At 37.1% G+C, this 19,887-nt stretch overlaps 1 protein-coding gene across 3 annotated transcripts in view; it reads left to right on the forward strand.

Moving 5' to 3' along the window:
* Positions 1 to 19,887, forward strand: part of LAMA2 (laminin subunit alpha 2) — a 609,603-nt gene that overhangs the window by 150,716 nt on the left and 439,000 nt on the right. For all 3 annotated transcript variants that reach the window (XM_042987144.1, XM_042987146.1, XM_042987145.1), the window contains exon 4: positions 5,047 to 5,159. In XM_042987144.1, coding sequence (XP_042843078.1) covers positions 5,047 to 5,159 — 113 coding nt within the window. The remainder of the gene's footprint in view (positions 1 to 5,046; positions 5,160 to 19,887) is intronic.

The following is a 19,887-nucleotide window of genomic DNA, read 5'->3' on the forward strand; positions in this document are numbered from 1 at the left end:
CATATAATTATTTATTATCAATTATATATATGAATATTTAATTCTTGAGCGAGAAAGAGAGTCCATAAGTGGGGAGAAGCAGAGGGAGAGAATCCCAAGCAGCCTCTGCACTGTCAGCATGGAGCCCGATGCAGGACTTGAACCCATGAGCTCACAAGATCATGACCTGAGCTGAAATCAAGAGTGGAACACCTAACTGACTAAGCGACCCAGGTGCTCCAAGTGGAGACTCTTGGTTGGAAAAATGAATGAGGTGCATTTGCTAAACTGAGTCCAGGAGCGATCCTGTCATTTCCCCCTTCCGAGTTATATAGTCAGGGTCTCTTATGTCTCCATGGAAGACATCCATATTTAAGCAAGCCTGTCCCATAGGTTTATATTGGGACAGAAGTGACAGATTGTTTTAGTAAAGCAAGATGCACAGGAAGTATGTCTTATATTTCCTCATTTTTATTTACCTGAAGTGTTTTTTTTAAAAACTTTCTTTTAATATTTATTTTTGAGAGAGAGAGAGAGAGAGAGAGAGAGAGAGACAGACACAGTGTGAGCAGGGGAGGGGCAGAGAGAGAGGGGGAGACCCAGAATGCGAAGCAGGTTCCAGGCTCCGAGCTGTCAGCACAGAGCCTGATGCGGGGCTCAAACTCACCATGACCTGAGATCATGACCTGAGCTAAAGTTGTTTCAGAAGCTCAACCAACTGGGCCACCCAGCTGCCCCTGCCTGAAGTGTTTTTTAACCTATCATAATCTGGATTTACTTTGTGTGATTAATTTTAAGCTACCACCTTCATTACATTTCAAAGTCTTGTTTTGGAACTAGAGATAGGGAAAGAACATACCCCATAAGAATAAAAATCTAGCAATAAACTACATGAATATATTTTAGGAAAAGTTGGAGCAGCACATGATAAAATTTTACAAATGCATTGAACTGCTAGAACATATCAGGCAGGTCTGTGCGTAATCACCATACAAAGAAAAGGAAGCTTGAATTTCCGGTTACTAGATTGTGCTTTCCAATTAAAAATTAGCAGTTTGAAAGATTTACTTCATCAACGATTCCCTGGACAGTATTCTGATGCAGTTAGCCCTTGGATTTACTTGTGTAGCTATCCCTGTTGAGGATGTTATAAGTTTCTATCTCATTCTAAATAAGGGAAGTATGCCAACAATTAATCAGTATTTGCAAATTAATTATGATTAAACTTTCATAATGGGGATTATGGTTAATTGTTGATTCATCTCCCAGTCCTCATTTTCATGACTAATTCTCATATCAATTTGACCTGAGGTGGCAGATATAAAAATTTCCAATTAGACAGCTTCTCCCAGAATTACCTGAGCCACAAATCTGATTTGGAAATATGGTTGTGGGTGTGTTTTTCTAACACATATTAAACCCACAATCTGTAAAGAAGATTCCAGAGGATGTTTGGGGAATGTTTGTTGTGGTATTTATTTTTCTTCAGAAGCAACGCCAGTAATATTTCATTTATGGCTGATTCCTGACGTGTCAATTTCAGCACGCATTGACACCACAAGGGCATTTGTTTGATATTTAGTTATGCTTATGGTATTTGCTGTCGTTATAAAGACCTGACACCTTTGCTATAGCTTCAACAGAACAAGTTCACTAGTGCTAATTATTAAATACGGTCAGCAGTTTTACTTTTCATTAATGAGGTAGGATGCCTCATCTCAGTGGACTGCTAATGTGGTAAGACTTGAGACAAAACAAAGTCCATCCAGTTGTTTAGTTGAATTAAATCATTTATCAGTAAAAATAGAACATTTTTGTTCTGTCCTATGCTCTCATGTTCCCATAAGTAAGTCAAGGACATAAACCTTTGTGTTTTTAATTAAACAAGGTATAGCAGGCTACTTTAACAAAATTAATCTAAAAATACTCATGATCTAAAGATGGGAAACTTAATGAATATTCAGTTTTGAATAAAATTTTTCTTTTGAAGATGACTTGACATTATTATCAAATTCCTATTGCATTGAGGACTTCATTTTGCTTTGTTTTGTGACTTTCACATTTTTTACGAAATGCAATTTGCCTGTAACTAAGATTCAGAACAGTATACATTTTGAACAGATGTATAATTTATTTTATATATATGCGTAATAATGGTTAGACTATTAATAGCTGTAATGTTCCTCTGGTAACCCTGTAAGATTAGAGTTCTCATCCAAGATATGTTTACTGGCCCCTGGAAAAAAGAGAAACTGAGAAATTCCTAATTTTTTGTGAAAACAAAATGAGTGCATTTTAAAGAACGGTTCTTCATTTTGAAATTATGGTTCTTTAAAACTTTGCCTGGTTCTAATGTTCATTAGTTTATGAAATAACAGTGATGGTACATTAAATGACAGTAAAAGTTGACTGGAGGTTCCTATGTTTTACATAAATAAAGAGCTAGAACTCCTATATCAGTTCCACAAACCTCTCATACACATTTTTTTTACTTTACTTTTTTTCTGAAACTTAATCTGGAAACCACTGCTGTGAGTGGAGTTTTGTTAACCCTAGTTCAAGAATTGCACACACGGTTTAAGTGAGTTGCCATTGTTGAATACTGAATGGTGGAGCCAGGTGGAATACAGGTGGACTATTTATCTCCTCATACTCCCCCCTTCATATTGCAAATATCATGCTTTTTTCATCGCCATTATCATTAGAGTACATGGCTACGTGCTACACTTTGTAGGCAAACGGAGGTCCATGATTGCTCCTTGTAGTGATGAGGTTTGTTCATTATTTGAAGTATTCCTTCCATTTACCAAAAAAGATTGTGTTCTAATCTAAAAGGTTACTCTTAGACTATTTATTTGAAACATCTCCCCGGAGAAGTAGTGTTCAGAAGTTCTCAAGACTGATGCTCCAAAGCATATGTTATCTGTGACGTATAGAAGAGTAGCAGGGAATCTAGCCTCCAGTTTATTTACATTTCTATGGGCAAATAGGCTGACTTTCAAGTGAGAATTTAGGAAATTAAGTACCCTTAGTGCAGCCCTTGGAATAGAAATAGGAACCTCTTGGGGCACCTGGGTGGGTTAATTGGTTAAGCGTCCGACTTCGGCTCAGGTCATGATCTTGAGGTTTGTGAGTTCGAGCCCCGCATCGGGCTCTGTGCTGACAGCTCAGAGCCTGGAGCCTGCTTCGGATTCTGTGTCTCCCTCTCTCTCTGCCCCTCCCCCATTTGCGCTCTCTCTCTCTCTCTCTCTCTCAAAAATAAACATTAAAAAAAAAAAGAAAAGAAGAAATAGGAACCTCTCCATCTACCTCCACTCCTGCCATTCTCACCTGTGAATGAGCTGGGCCTGCTGAGAACAAAACAGAACTTGTGTTACTTGCAAACGAGAACAGATTTCCAATGGCTAAGAACCAAAGCAGAATGAGGGCTTTGGCACCTCAGGGGTAATGGCTGCTGTTGTGAGATGCATGGAGCTAAATTGGAGAAGAAATGTGAGGTTTGAGGGGTGTAAGGAGAAAAGGAATGGTAAGAAAGAACAGTAGGGGTGGGGAGGGCTGGGGTGAATATCCACCCCTCCCATTGTCTACCTCCAGTCTTCCTTTTATTTATTTTTAAATTATTTTTTGATTTTATTTATTTATTTTGATAAAGAGAAAGAGCAGGAGTGGGGGAAGGGCGGAGAGAGAGGGAGAGAGAGAGAGAGAAAATCCCAAACAAGATCTGAGCAGTCAGCACAGAACCCGATGCAGGGCTTGAACTCACCCACTGAGAGATCATGGTCTGAACTGAAATCAAGAGTCGGATGCTTAACCAGCTGAGCTACCCAGGAGCCCCTCCAGTACAGAACAGTAGGTTCTGTTCTCACCTATAGGTAGTAAAGGAGAAGGAAGATCCATGTTTTGTTGGTAGGAGAGAGTTTTGTGTGCTGTTGTCTCCCTGCTTGCCATTATTGTGCAGACTCCTCCACTGAGTTAGTGATGATGGGGATGGACAATGCTAAATGAGAGGTTTGGAGTATCTTTCATTATATTTTTATTTTTTATTTTTATTTTTTAACTTTATTTATTTTTGAGAGAGAGCACGAGCAGGGGAGGGGCAGAGAGAAAGGCAGACAGAGGATCCAAAGCAGGCTCTGCACTGACAGCAGCAAGTGCTCAAACCCCACAAACCGAACCATGAGATCACGACCTGATCCAAAGTCTGACACTCAGCTGACTGAGCCACCCAGGCACCCTGCCCCTCATTATATTTGTAAATACTGGTTGAAAGTTGGCAAGTTAAGGACTGACCATGAAAAGCCTCATAGGATGGACCTGACAGCATTTTGTATTAAGCCCAGGTAACTGGCACCAGGGTGGTGCAGTCAATTAAGCATCTGACTCTCAGTTTCAGCTCAGGTGATGATCTCCCGGTTCATGGGCTTAAGCACTACATTGGGCTCTGCGTTGATGGTGCAAAGCCTACTTGGGATTCTCTCTCTCCCTCTCTTTGCTCCTCCCTCACTCACACTCTGTCTCTCTCAAAAATAAACTTAAAAAAAAATCCCAGGTAACATATTGGGCTGCCCAAGTCTTGGTAATAACGAACATGTCAAAAGGGCAAATCTTCAACCACAATTCAGAATTTTATGGGTTTTTTCCCACAGTGTGGATGGCATACAAGAGCTGCCTCAAACATTAATTTTTGCATCTTGGAAGGACTGACGTGTTCATCAGATTTCAATATTATTTCTTCACGCTTAATTTCTGTAGTAATCTTCAAAGTTGCCTATTTTAATTGATGGCCAGAGTGTTGAACAGCTTCTCTTATAGCCTAAGTATTTAAGCATTTCATATGCCATATAGAGTGGTCTGAAAAAGCTGGATTAAAAGCCATATAGAGTGGTCTGAAAAAGAGAATTAAATAAATTCTCTTGAAGATATGAATTGCTCTCTTTGTATTATTTTGCTGTTTGATATTCACATGATGATGGCTTCAACTTAGTTTTACTTTTTTTCTTTAAAGAAACAGCGATCAATTCATTATATGTTCTTTTTTTGTCCTTTCACCTGCTGCTGATTCAATAGAGAGACACCCGATTACAAATGCTATTGATGGAAAGAACACTTGGTGGCAGAGTCCCAGTATTAAGAATGGAATTGAATACCATTATGTGACGATTACACTGGATTTACAGCAGGTATAGTCCCTCTTTTTTTTTATTTACCAATTTTCTACTTTTAAAATTGTATTTTTGATTTACTATTTGTTTAGTTAGTAGTTCTTGGGTGAATTTTGCATTTATTTCTAAAGCACAATGAAAATGAATTCACATGAAGAGTTTAGAACTGAATTAGCAGCTGACTCTGTTTTGACTAATGAGAGTTAATGATGAAAATATAGATCAAGCACGTTTTACATAAAGAAAATATAATAGTGCCATTTTTTAACTTTTAAAATACTACAGCTCTCCCGTTCTGATCATGGTGTGTTTACTGAAAGGTTCTTGGATAACAGGGCTCTTGAGTAAATTGCCTCTCATTACTGAGAGTTGAACAAGCTGTGACAGTTGATTCTTAAATTAAACTTGGGCCACTAAATGAGGTAACAAGCCTTGTAGTTGTACAAAATTGACGTTCAAGTTGTTCAAGTTTGTGTGGCAGAGGCCCGGGTGCCTTCTACACTTAATTTCTTTCTTCTTTTCATTCACAATATTCAGGTCAGGCTGAAGTTATTACTCAAGGACCACCATCACCCCAAATTATTTAGGCTTGCAGATAGGATGGGATCTGGTAAAGTGTTTCCATATTTTACTGTTATTCCAAATATAAAAACTAATTTAACTGACTGAAGCCTGAGACTGGGGGCATTTTACATAGGTTGCTTCTGTAACTCAACCTCTTTCTGATTCCCTGTAATCTATGAGGGAAAGGCTCTCAGCCATTCCTCCTGGGCCCAGTAAGGACAGAGAAGCAAAGCATTTTGGGGTTAGTGAAGGCAGAATGACCAAGATAGTTAGTGACAGATACTATATATACACTGTAGAGGTCATATTAACACAGGTAGTCATGGTGGAGGGAAGCACCAGCCAATGGGGATTGGTCACATTCTCAGAGGACCAGATAGATACCAGCCATTTCACATATGGATGCTGTGTATCATCAACAGGGGTACAACCTCCTCTGTTCAGAGCTTGGGCCCATTTTTGGCCAGGGTATACACATTGGGGAACTCCAAATTGCTGGCTGGTGGGTCTCACAGGAGATCTTCTGTTTACCCATCTGAGACAATTCAGGACCTAAGCACCTGGGTGATAGCAAGGGCTCAGGGCTGCAACTAAATCACCAGGTGGCATGGATTTATATCCACCCATACTAACAGCTGAATGTCAGCCTTGAGTTAATGGTATTTCCCAGTAAGTCTCCAAGCACTATTAAGGAATGGCAGGGCAAACTATCGCACTGATTAATCATGCTTTAGGTCAATGATCTCTGGTGCATGAATCCCCCGAGGATCCCACCTTCAAAGTAGACTTCATCCCTCTTCTGATAAAGACAGCTTAGTTCTTTATCAGTCACCGTGGTTCTCTCTCTTCATGTGGTGTTTGAAAGTTGGCCTTCGCAATCAGAAGTGATTTTGCTGTTACCTCGAGTCATTGTCGGGGATAGGGAGTTAATAAATAGTGATGGCTAATTTCTCTAGTTTACTCTCTGCTTATTCTTCAATTTGCACATGGGGCAACTTCAGAGTCAACTCTTTTTTTTTTTTAATGTTATTTATTTTTGAGAGGCAAAGGGACAGAATGCGAGCAGGAGAGGGGCAGGGAGAGAGGGAGACACACAATTCAAAGCAGGCTCCAGGCTCTAAGCTTTCAGCACAGAGCCTCACTCAGGGCTCAAACTCATGGACCATGAGATCATGACCTGAGCTGAAGTGGGACACTTAACCGTCTGAGCCACCCAGGCAGTCTACTCTTAATATAATTTACATAAATCACTTATATTACTCTTTGCTCTCAACCATAATAGTATATATTTAATAAGCATAGCAGCATTTTTCCCTTCCAGTTTAAAACTGGATGGTACCATTACAAGTTTTTATTAAATCATTTCTATCCAACATTCCTATCATTATTAATTCAACAGGTCAGAGTCCACCTGAAAGCCCATTTCTCAATGAAGACATTTCTTTTTTCCTAGGTTTGCTTTGTATCGCCACTTATCTATTCCCGCATGGTATCTTAAGACGTATGTGGATTGTTTTCCTGTTTAGTTTAATAGCCTTAAAATGAGTGAATACTCCAAGACATCTTTTATAGTTGAGTCTTCATAACAAGTTATAAAATTCTATTTATAAGACAGGTCTACCTAACTCCAAAGTCTGGAGTACGCCTAGTGGAAGCCGTACATGGGCCCCTATATTACAGGATGGCACCCACCCATGTCCTTACTTATTTTAACCCCCTCCTACTTCCTGCAAATCAACCTACTGTATGTTCAAGAGAAGGTCAGTGCAATTTGTAAAATGAGATAAATTTTTATTTCTATTTGACTCAAGGTTTTAACTTAGCCAGTGTTTTAGTGATGTAAAAAGTTAAGTAGGTTTTGTAATCTGTTTTTATGATGGAATTCCTCAGGCAAGAAGGGGCTTTAGCCCTCTCCTTTGGTCTTAGGCTTGGAGTAACAAATTCCTGTAACTTGTAACACATTCCTGGAACTTGTTTAGCTAAGGAACAAAGCTGCAGGCAGGCATGTTTCAATGCATTGGCAACAGAGACAATGTGGACATCCTGAGTATTTATTTACTTCTCACAAAAATCTTAAAAGGGCAGCTGGAATTATTATCCTTATGTAAAAAAAAAAAAAAAAAAAAAAAAAAAAAAAAAAAAAAAAAAAAAAAAACACTGAGACTTTGAAAAGTCAAGTGACTTGGCCTTCTTTACAAAGCTAATTACGGACAGGGCTAGGATTTCAAGCTAGGTAGTCTGAATCCAGACCAGTATTTCCTAAACTGGGATCTGAAGGCTAGCTTAGGTTGCTCATGAGAAATTTTGGTATTTAATTTTAAGAGCTTCGTTTATTGCTTGGATTCTAGAAGTACCACACTATGATCTCCTGGCTTCTATGGGAGAATACAACCATCTGTTTTATTGTAAAACAAGAGACTAGATCTCTCATTTTCTAGTACATTTTAGTATGCCTCTAAAATAGCATAACTTCTGTCTTTTTTTAAACCTGCATCATGAAGGATTAATGGGTTATTCAGCATAATATGAGCTATTATCCTACTGGGAACCAAGGACAGCAGTTTTATAATGAATAGGTAAATATCACTAAGTGTTTGTTTGTCATTGATTCAGCAAGAGATTTGACCATTCCTTAGCTCTCCTTTTTATTTCGAGATGTATGAATTTCAGCCAATGCCAGTTTTACTTGCTGTTGTTGATATATACTTGGCTCCTCCGTGAAATACTTTTAATAAAATTACTATTTTACATATAAACAGCCGCCATTGAATTTCCTTGATTAAATCTTTGTAGATTACACCAGAAAATTCCTTTTGACACTTTAACATTCTAAATAAGTATGAAAAACAAAGCAATTTACTGAGAAGAGAGTGGCTCCTTATTTTATTAATAGATTGTTTTCAGATTTTTATTACTGAGGAATTATTAACTTTTCCCAATTCTGTTATTTACTCACAGCATATCTTGAGCAAATGACTTCATCATGCTGTGCCCCAATTTCTAGATTAGCATAATAAATATTACAATATCATGGTAAGAAATTTGAAGTGATGATAATAGCAAAATAGCAATTTTGGGTATTATAAGGTCCTGGTATCAGCATAAACTTGAAGAGAAACTTAACTGCACAATGTGTATACAAAAATCCAGTATGATGGCAAAGAAAAATATACAGCAATTTAAAAGACAATAATGGGGACTTAAAAGTTAATAGGATATCCAAAATAGTCCCTTTTAACTCCTTTCCAACCAGATTTTTACTATAATATGGGTTATATCTGATCTCATTTTTTGACTTAAAAAAAATCTGGCCATTTTCTCTCTCTTTGATTTATTTAGGAAGAAAGCCAACTGGAGGCAAGTGAGATAAAACATAGGCGGGCAGGCAGCTTTTTGATAGACTTTGTTAATATAAAGTGAGGTCATTTTCATTCCTGCATAATCCAGGTATGCCATGAAATTAGTTATACGCATGTGAAGGAGTCTCCTTCATTTTGATAAACAATTCACTTCTCTTCCTGGTCTATCCCCCAAAACTAAAAATGCATTTGTAAAGAAAGATAGTCTTGAAGCTACCGAGATCTTGACCTAAATATTTTATTCATTGACCTTATAGAGACATATTTAGTGAGTTAGGTTAACAGTGTTAAATGAGGTTTGGAAGGAGGTTGAATTAGCATTACTGTGCAAATACTATGGTTTTAAAATCTATGTGAGTAGCATGGAAACATTTTTCCTATATCCTTAAACTGTTAGTGAAATGATTGGACATTTTTGTAATAATAAAGTGTGGAATACATTAAAATATTTCAGTATGTTCAATTTTTCCTATATTCAATATTTTCTTGTTTAAACATAATAAGGATGGTCAAATTTTCAGTCTCAAAGGAAGATTGTTATCCTTTCATTGCATATTCTTTTCTCACACTCCTCTTACTCATTCCTGTTAAACAAATCCATTGCCCTATAGCTTAGAGAACATTAGCTCCACCTATTAAAGAATGAAAAAGAGAGAGAGAGAGAGAGAGAGAGAGAGAGAATTTATAAGCATTCAAGAGGTTGGATGGGGTATAAATGATATACATTTAATTAATATCTCATTATCTAAGCAAAAGAGACATACACATGTAATATATTAAAAAGCCATACAAGATTTATTTGTTTATTTTTTAAATGTTTATTTATTTTTGAGACAGAGAGAGACAGAACATGAACGGGGGAGGGGCAGAGAGAGAGGGAGACACAGAATCGGAAGCAGGCTCCAGGCTCTGAGCCATCAGCCCAGAGCCCGACACGGGGCTCGATCTCACGGACCGCGAGATCGTGACCTGAGCTGAAGTCGGATGCTTAACCGACTGAGCCACCCAGGCGCCCCATGCCCTACAAGATTGAAATAGTGTTGCTGAATATGCTTCTATTCTTTTTTGTTTTTTAATTTTTTTTAATTATTTATTTATTTATTTATTTATTTTATTTTTTAATATATGAAATTTACTGTCAAATTGGTTTCCATACAACACCCAGTGCTCATCCCAAAAGGCGCCCTCCTCAATACCCATCACCCACCCTGCCCTCCCTCCCACCCCCCATCAACCCTCAGTTTGTTCTCAGTTTTTAACAGTCTCTTATGCTTTGGCTCTCTCCCACTCTAACCTCTTTTTTTTTTTTTTTTTCCTTCCCCTCCCCCATGGGTTTCTGTTACGTTTCTCAGGATCCACATAAGAGTGAAACCATATGGTATCTGTCTTTCTCTGTATGGCTTATTTCACTTAGCATCACACTCTCCAGTTCCATCCACGTTGCTACAAAAGGCCATATTTCATTTTTTCTCATTGCCACGTAGTATTCCATTGTGTATATAAGCCACAATTTCTTTATCCATTCATCAGTTGATGGACATTTAGGCTCTTTCCATAATTTGGCTATTGTTGAGAGTGCTGCTATAAACATTGGGGTACAAGTGCCCCTATGCATCAGTACTCCTGTATCCCTTGGATAAATTCCTAGCAGTGCTATTGCTGGGTCATAGGGTAGGTCTATTTTTAATTTTCTGAGGAACCTCCACACTGCTTTCCAGAGCGGCTGCACCAATTTAATATGCTTCTATTCAATACAGTCTATTCGATGTAAGGGTTTTCTCCTGGAGACAGATCTCTACAAAGGCATTATTAGCCCATGGTGTGGTGATCAGATGTTTATTTCCCAATAGTCCCACTCTATTTTGAGTCCTTGAAGACAGAGGTTTCCGTTTATTCCATTGTGGAGCTCGGCATTTAGCAAGAACTCAGGAGATTTGATGAAAGAATAGCCCATGGCTGCTCTTCAAATCACTGACTTTTTTTCCTGGTAGTATTTGGGCCACTACTAAATTGATGAATACAAAATCATCAATAGAGGAAATTATGATCTACACATTCAAGATGTCCTACATGGATACATCTTGTTTAGTATAGCAGAATATGATTACAATCACTGTTCTTGCCTTAGTTTTTGTTGTTGTTGTTGTTGTTGTTGTTGTTGTTCTTTTAAGATCATTGATTGAATGTCATAAGTCGAATCTATGGTTAATTAGAAAATATATGTTCTTCCTCTAAGTGAATTTATGCTGACCTCTTAATCATTAATGAAGGTGACAACCAGCTTTAGTGTCTACATTGTGTGGAACATTAGTTCTAATTGTCTCCCCTCAGGTCTACATTCAACATTGCAGTCACATGGATCCTATTAGTACAAAATCAGATTATATCACTCCTTCCACTAAAGTTCCCTAATGGCCTTCCATCTCACCCAGTGGGAAAAGCACAATGACCCAGGAGGATTTATAGGATCTTTTTTCCACCCCACCCCATTTCATTTCTGGACTCATCTCCCTGTTCATTTGCCCTTCTGGTGTCCTCTTCAGGTCTTAAAAGTCCTGCCTCAGGACCTTTGCACTTACTCTTCTCTGTCTGGAATCATTTCCCCCAGTTTACATTTAAGCTGTTTCCTCACTTCCTCTGGGCTTTTATTCAAATGCCACCTTCTTAGAGAGAACACCTCTGATAATCCTATTTAAAATTACAAACTCCTCTCCACTTCCTAACCCACTTCCCAATATATTTTCTCCATAAAATATATTGCAACCTCGCTTACTATGCATATTTTACTATTTATGTAGTATGTCGCTTTTACCTCATTGTTCGAAATGCAATTTTCATGGGAGTTGAAATATTTTTCTTTTTTTTAATGTTTATTTTATTTGTGTGTGTGTGAGAGAGAGTTAGAGAGAGAGAGAGAGGAAGTAGGGGAGGGGAAGGGAGACACAGAGAATCCAAAGCAGGCTCCAGGCTCCGAACTATCAGCACAAAGGCCGACACAGGACTTAAATTCACAGACTGCAAGATCATGACCCAAGTCAAAATCAGATACTTAACATAGTGAGCCACCCAGGTGCCTCTGTGTTTTTTTTTTTTTTAATCACCACATTCTAAGCACTTAGACTAGTGACCAGCATATGAAGCACTCAATAAATTTATGCTGAATGAATAAATGATTAAATGAATGAACAATGCAAAACATTAATCCATGAGGTAAGCATCTTATTAAAGTTGAGAATTAAACAAAAGATGAAGTAATCTCATTGTGATGTTATAATAAAATATGCTATACGTTTTAAAATTTGTGACTTTTTCTTTAAGTCTCAGGCTGAATAACACAAAGTAAATTTATTCACTAATCCTCTTTCCAAACATATTCTAAACCTCAGTCATATTTGTCACCCTATATGACTTTACCACGTTTGTAGCTTTTAGGAAAAGCAGGTGTTAATTCATTTAACTCTTCTTTTGTCACAGAGAAGTAAGTAAGAATGTAATTTTTAAAATATATACACATATATTTTTTTAAATGTTTAAGAGACAGAGAGAGCGTGAGCAGGGGAGGGGCAGAGAGAGGGAGAGGATCAGAAGCGGGCTCCACACTGATAGCAGAGAGCCCAACGCGGGGCTCGAACTCACGACTGTGAGACCACGACCCAAGCCTAAGTTGGTCACTTAACTGACTGAGCCACCCAGGCGCCCCAAGGCTGTAATTTTTTGAGTTTATATTTTATTATTTCTTAGTGAAAAAGGAAAATTAGATGTAAAAGGGGAGGAAAGCCTACCATGATGCTACGTAAATGAGAGTATAGACACAGGATGTATGTATTTTGATATAAAATGCTGATAAATTATTGCAGCATCATGATAATGGGAGTGTTTGGAGATACAGATCGTATTTCAGGTGGTCTCAAGATGACTGTCCTGGAAAATGATTCTTGAAACCAGAGAATAAATTAGAGAATTGTTTATTTAAAAACAGAATAATACATAAGGAAGAGATCTGTTAAAAATCTGTGGGAAAGGATCTGTTAAAATTTTAAAATCATACTAATTCTGTTATAGAAAGTCTGAACAGAACTGCCTAAAATAGACCGAACGTGGGCAGTTTTCACAGCTGTCTGATGACTTCCACACATAAAACACAACTGCATTTCATCATGCTGGTGTATATTGTGTCTTCTCCCATTTTATTCTTGGAGTCTAAGTTTTATAACATATCCTATATGTTACATATATTATGTCTATGATTATATCTATAGATTACATGCACATCTATGTCTTTAGAGGCTGACTACGTATTTAAGTTATATGATAATGTGTGTTTTAGTTCGTAGATAATACATGTTCTCATTATGACCCCGAGTCTCTAAAATACTGGCAAAAAGGATGAGAATGAGGCTAAAAAGAAAGGAGTAAATAACCTTGTGCCCGAGCTCCAGTTCCTGACCTGTCACTTATCAGTTCATTTGCCTTTGGTAAATTGTCCCATTTTTACACCCCTCGATTTGGTCACATAGAGAATGGAGATAATAGTACCACTTCTTTCTGAAGATGATCGTTATAAGGATAAAGTGATGTAAGGTAGGCAAATAGCCTTGCACACTACTGCACATTACTTGATACTCAGTAAAAATTAGTTCCTGGCCTTCTACTGAAAGTAATGCTGAGCAGAGAACAATGGCAATGCTGTAAAAAAGCAAAGCCAGGGGCGCCTGGGTGGCTCAGTCGGTTGAGCAGCCGACTTCGGCTCAGGTCATGATCTTGCACTCCGTGAGTTCGAGCCCCGCGTCGGGCTCTGTGCTGACAGCTCAGAGCCTGGAGCCTGTTTCAGATTCTGTGTCTCCTTCTCTCTCTGACCCTCCCCTGTTCATGCTCTGTCTCTCTCTGTCTCAAAAATGAAAAACGTTAAAAAAAAAAAAATTAAAAAAAAAAAAAAAAGCAAAGCCAAAGCTAGGTTAAGTTCAAAAACAGTTTAATTATTGAGATATTTAAGTAATATTTACAAGTTTCACTTGGCATATAACTTAAGAAAATTGTTGTACTTAATAGACGGTAACTTATGAAAATTAATATTTACATAGAGAAAGTCTAAAAAGCGTCACTTTTACATTGAAACTCTTTTATAACACCATCTGTACTATTTTGCTGTGATTGTATCCTCTCGGCTACTTAAATTTTTAATCATTAGGAAGTAATCCTATTCATTACTAGTATGCTCTTCAAAACTTTTCTTGCCTGGTATCATTTTACTTATATCAGCTTCATTTTGTTATCATTTATGAGATTTTCAAAAATCTTTTCATTAATTTCCATCTAGCTGCCACCTTCCATTTTATACATGGTTTCTTATAAACGGCATAGAGATGAGTTTTGACATTTTATCTAGTCTGACAATGTCTTTTATTTATTTTCTTTAATTTTATTTTTTTAATGTTTATTTATTTTTGAGAGAGAGAGAGAGAGAGAGAGAGAGCGGGGGAGGGGCACAGAGAGAGGGAGACACAGAATCCGAAGCAGGCTCCAGGCTCTGAGCTGTCAGCACAGAGCCCAACGCGGGGCTTGAACTCACAAACTGTGAGATCATGACCTGAGCCGAAGTCAGACGCCCAACCGACTGAGCCACTCAGGCGCCCAACAGTGTCTTTTAAAAACACTTATTTTCCGTGTATCTTTACCTGTCTAATGGGTTTATCAAAGCGAAGCATGTATACAAAAAAAAAAAAAAAAAAGATAAATCATAAGTGAAAAGCTTGGTGAATTTTCACAAAGTGAACCTACCTAAGTACCACCTAGATTAAGATGACCAGCATTTTAGAAACTACCCTCGTGCTTTCTCTAAATCTTTCTCTCCCCTCTTCCCCAAAAGATAACCAGTGTTCTAATTTCCATTCAGCAGTGAAGCCATTTAACCCTAGAAGTTTTCTCTGTGGATAGGATTTTAGGTACAGATCAATAGCTATAAGAAATGTAAGCCTCTTCAGAGTTTTTCTTATTTTCTCTGTTGAGTTGAGCTTTTTAGTGAATTCATCCATTTTCCCTGTATTTTCAAATGTATTGGCACAAAGTTGTGAATGATATACTGTTATTTCCTTTTCAATGTATAAATGATTCGTAGTGATGCTCTTTTTTTTCATTCCAACATTGTTTTGCAAACTTTTTTTGTCCTCAACAGCTTTAATAGGTTTTTGTAATTTTGTTAGTCTTTTCAAATAGTTGATTTTTGACTTGGCTGATTTTCTCTATTAGATTAAATATTGCATTGAATATTGCATTGAATTCTGCTTTTATGTGTCTTTTTTTTAACTTTTAATTATTTTAGATTTTAGATGACTTTTTTTTATCTTCTTGAATAGGTTCCTAAATTATCAATATTTTAACCTTTCTTTTTTTCACACATATTTTTTAAGGGTACATATTAGCCCCCATACATGATTTTAGTTATATAAGATTGATTATGTTGCATTTTTCATTATTATTTATTGAAAAATATCTCTGGAGCACCTAAGTGGCTCAGGTGGGTAAGCATCTGACTCTTGATTTGGCTCAGGTCATGATCTCATGGTTCGTGAGTTCGAGCCCCACGTTGGGCTCTGCGCTGACAGTGTGGAGCCTGCTTGGGATTCTCTCTCTCCCTGTCTCTCTGCTCCCCTTCGCCTCCTACTTTCACTCTCTCTCTCAAAATAAATAAACCAAAAAAAAAAACCTTAAAAATATTTTCAACGTCCCTCGTAATTTCTCTTGTGACTTATGAGTTACCTAGAAGTTAAGTGCTTCATTTCCCAACTATTGAATGTTTTTCTCATCTTTTTGTTTCTGTTTTTTTCTCACTTAATTTTACCATGGTCATTCATGTTTTCAATTCTTTGAGACTCAGGTTTTTGAGACTTGTTTTCATCTAGCATATGGTCAGTAGCATTTGCACACTCCGGAAGAATGTGGATTCTGTACTTGTTGGCTGCAGTGTTTTAAATACATCAGTGAGTTATGTATGTCTTTGTGAATATATATTGAGACTATTTTGTTAGGGGCATACAAACTTAAGATTGGAGCTGTATTAATCTTCTTTCCATACTTTTGCTAGCAATAATTCCGTCCTTAAGGTTTACTTTTGTAGCTTCACTAGCTTCTGTTTTGTTAGTGTTGCATGATACAGTATTTTCCATTCCTCTTGGGGTCCTTATATATAAGGAGTACCTTTTGTGAGCACTATGTAGTTGAATTGACTTTAACCAGTTAAACAATCTTTGTCTTTAAATTGGATGTTTGATTTACATTTAATATTACAACTGATATTTGGGTTCAAAGTGCCACATTCCCTTTGTTTTCTATTTGTCTTTTGTAATTTTTTTTCTGCCTTCTTTTTTTTGATATTAAATATTTTTCCCCATTTAATCATTTGATTTCTCCTTTCATTAACTTGTGTTCTGTGCAGTCTGTATTACTAATTACCACAAATATTATGGGACTCATCTTTGATTTCTCAAAACTTGCTATAAATTTGTATGTTTATCACTTCCAAGCCAGGCAAGACCTTAAAACACTTCACCACCATATTGTCCACTCACCCCATCCCTTACCCAGTCAGATTTTGTCTTGATGTGTTAATTCCACGTACATATTAAGCTCCATAAGAAGTAAATGTTACTGTCATAAACAGACAGTATTCATTTAATTTTGAACATGTTTAAGTTTTTCTGTTTCTCTGTTTATTCTTTGTGTACTTCCCTCTGAGGTCATTTCTCTCTTGCTTTTTTTGTAAATTTTTTTTAATATTTATTTATATTTGAGAGAGAGAAAGAGAGAGGATGAGAGGCAGGGAGAAAAGGAGACACAGAATCTGAAGTAGACTCCAGGTTCCAAGCTGTCAACACAGAGCCTGACATGGGGCTCAAATTCATGAGCAGTGAGATCATGACCTGAAATGAAGTTGGATGCTTAACTGACTGAGCCACCCAGCCACCCCTATTTTTTGTTTAATGGAAGAGTTTCTTGGTGACAAATTCTCTCAATTTTTTTTCCTGAAAGCCTCCATTTTTCCTTTATTTTTGATTTATATCCTTCATTAGGAATAACATTTTGTTTAAGTTATTTTCTTCTAGCACTTTAAAGATTTCATTCCATTATTGCCTGGCTTTCATAATTTTTGCTGAGAAGTCAGTTAATTTTTTTTTTTTTTTTTTTTTTTTTTGCTTCTCCTTTGAAGGAAAGGTGACTTTTTCCTTTGTCTCCTTTGAAGATTTTATTTCTTTGACTCTGATGTTCAGGAATTTACCACAGTGTCTAGGAATATGAATACTAGTTGGGATTCAAAACCTTTTGAACTCTGTGGATTGATGTCTTTCACTCATTTGGAAAAATTCCCAGCCAATATTTCCTCAAATGTTGTTACTGTCCACTTTCCCCCTTCTATTTCTGGGACTCCAATTACAAATATGCCAGGCTTTTTGTCAAGTCCATGATGTATTCTATGCTTTACTTTTTTTTTTCCTTTTCTTCTGCCCTTCTTTTAACATTTTCTGGTGACCTTTTTTAGTATGCCCATCCTTTCTTCTGTTGGGTCTAATCTATTAAACACTAAACACTAAATTTACTAAATTCTTACTTTCAGCAATTCTGTTTTTCAGTTCTTAAATTTCCATTTGATAGGTCTTAAAAATAGATTTCAAACTCCTTCATTTATTCATCGCAAGACATTAATCACAGTTATTTTTAATTACATGTCTGATAACTACGTGTAAACCATCTGTGAGTTTGTTTTCATTGTCTTTTTCTTCTTGGTTTATTCATGGAAAACTTGCTAGTTTTATTATTATTAAATAATGTGCATTGTGTCTGAAAATCTGTAACAGTTCTCTTCAGTGGATTTATTTCTATTCTGGCAAGAGTTAAAATAGGGCCAGCTTGCCCTGATTCAATCAGCTATTAAGATGTTTTGTGCCTTTATCAGGGATTCTGAGGGCTGTTTCTGATTAGACCCTATTTCTAGAGGTGGCCATTCAGGGATCCCAGCAGACAGCATTTTATTCCCTTCTTGGCTGACTCTGTACTCCAAACTTTGTCTTCTCAGCTCTATGAGATTTCCAAAGATCTGCTTAGCATTTCACTACTTATGAGTTCATTTTTGCATGCAGTTTATCTTCTGGCTCCTTTACCACTTAATTGGTAGATCTGTTGAAGGCAAAAGCTGAACAGAAAGTAGGAATCACTTTCTACAGCTCATGAACCTTCACATGCTAGCTTCACATTTTTTCAATGGCTTGTGACTTCATAGCTGTGAACTTCAGTGTTCATCTTCTCATCCTGTGCGACTGATGAAAGCCCTAGAATGTAGCTTTGTCTTTGAGCTTCAATTCAATTCACCTTTTGGTACACCAGTGAATACTCTGAGAGGAAGATGGCCAGCTCATCCTGATCTATATCCTTTTAATCACATCTGACTGCCTTCATTGCTCTCTGATGCCTTCAAACAACTGTTTTTGGTATTTTATTCAGCATTTATAGTGCGTCTCTTTGAGAGAAAGTAGAAAATATGTCTGTGCTATTTGTGGCTTTAAAAACAAAAATCCAAGTGTATTCTTTTTTTAAAAAAATGTTTATTTATTTTGAGAGAGGGGGAGAGAGAGAGAGAGAGATCACAACGAGGGGAGGGGCAGAGATAGAAGGAGAGGGAGAGAATCCCAAGCAGACTCTGTGCTGACAGCACAGATATGAGGGCTTGAACTTACTCTGTGATCATGACCTGAGCCAAAATCAAGCTTCAGTCACTTACCTGATTGAGCTATCCAGGCGCCCCCAGAGTGTATTATCTAATGAGAATTCTTTTTGTGTGTGAATTTAAGGAGCAGTCTCAATTATTGCTTCAGTATTAAAATATACTAATTATTGGGAATTTTTTGATGGATTATAAAGAAATAAGAAAGAATATTTAAGATTGGGATCATCCTGGAAAATCTGGGATGCGTGAGTTTACCAACTAAAGTAGTCCTGAACAAAGTCGGTACAATCCTAAGTAAGAAGCCCTATGCCCTTTATGGTATCTGTCCTGAATAACATATAAATAAAATAACAAGGCTGCATTTGAAAGATATTAATTGAACAATTGCTACTTGGCACTAACTGTTCTTAGCCTGAGCATCTGGCCATGAAGGAGACAGAAGTTCTGTTTTTTCAGGATTTTACATTCTAATTGTGGGGGGCTATGGTGGTTTTCTGGGGGTGAGAGAAGAGACATAGCAAATTAGGTAAATAATTACAGTAGTGAAAGTGTCATGGAAAAAAAAAAAACAGAACAGGATGATACAATAGAAAGTGATAAAAGTAGCTACTTTATTTATGTACTCTGTCTATGCATTTTTCAGAAAGTGATATTTGAACTAAGAATTGAATAACAGAAATTACCAGTCATGGAAAAAGCTGAGCAAAGTATGTATCAGGCAGGAATACACTTGGTGAGGTGAGGAATGGAAAGAAGTCCCACGTGGCTGGAACGTAGTGATCAAGAGCGAAAGTCATGAGATGATGTCCCCATGGAATCCAGATCTAGTTAGTTCCTGTAGGAAGTAGTCAGTCCTGATGAGGAGTTAGATTTAATTCTGAGTATAATAGGAGACATACATTGGGATTTAAGTCACGAGTAATATGATTTCATTTATTTTGATTAAAATATTAGTCTGCCTGCTAAATGGAGAATGATAGCAGTGAAATAAGCAGGAAACTAAGTAACAATTGCAAAAGCAATGAGGGACTCTAATCAAGAGATGCGGGTGACTTGGACCATGGCAATGGTAGCAGAGATGGACAGAAGTAATAGGTTAAGATTAACT

This window comes from Panthera tigris, chromosome B2 (assembly GCF_018350195.1).
Source record: "Panthera tigris isolate Pti1 chromosome B2, P.tigris_Pti1_mat1.1, whole genome shotgun sequence".
In the NCBI taxonomy this organism is placed as follows: Eukaryota; Metazoa; Chordata; class Mammalia; order Carnivora; family Felidae; genus Panthera; species Panthera tigris.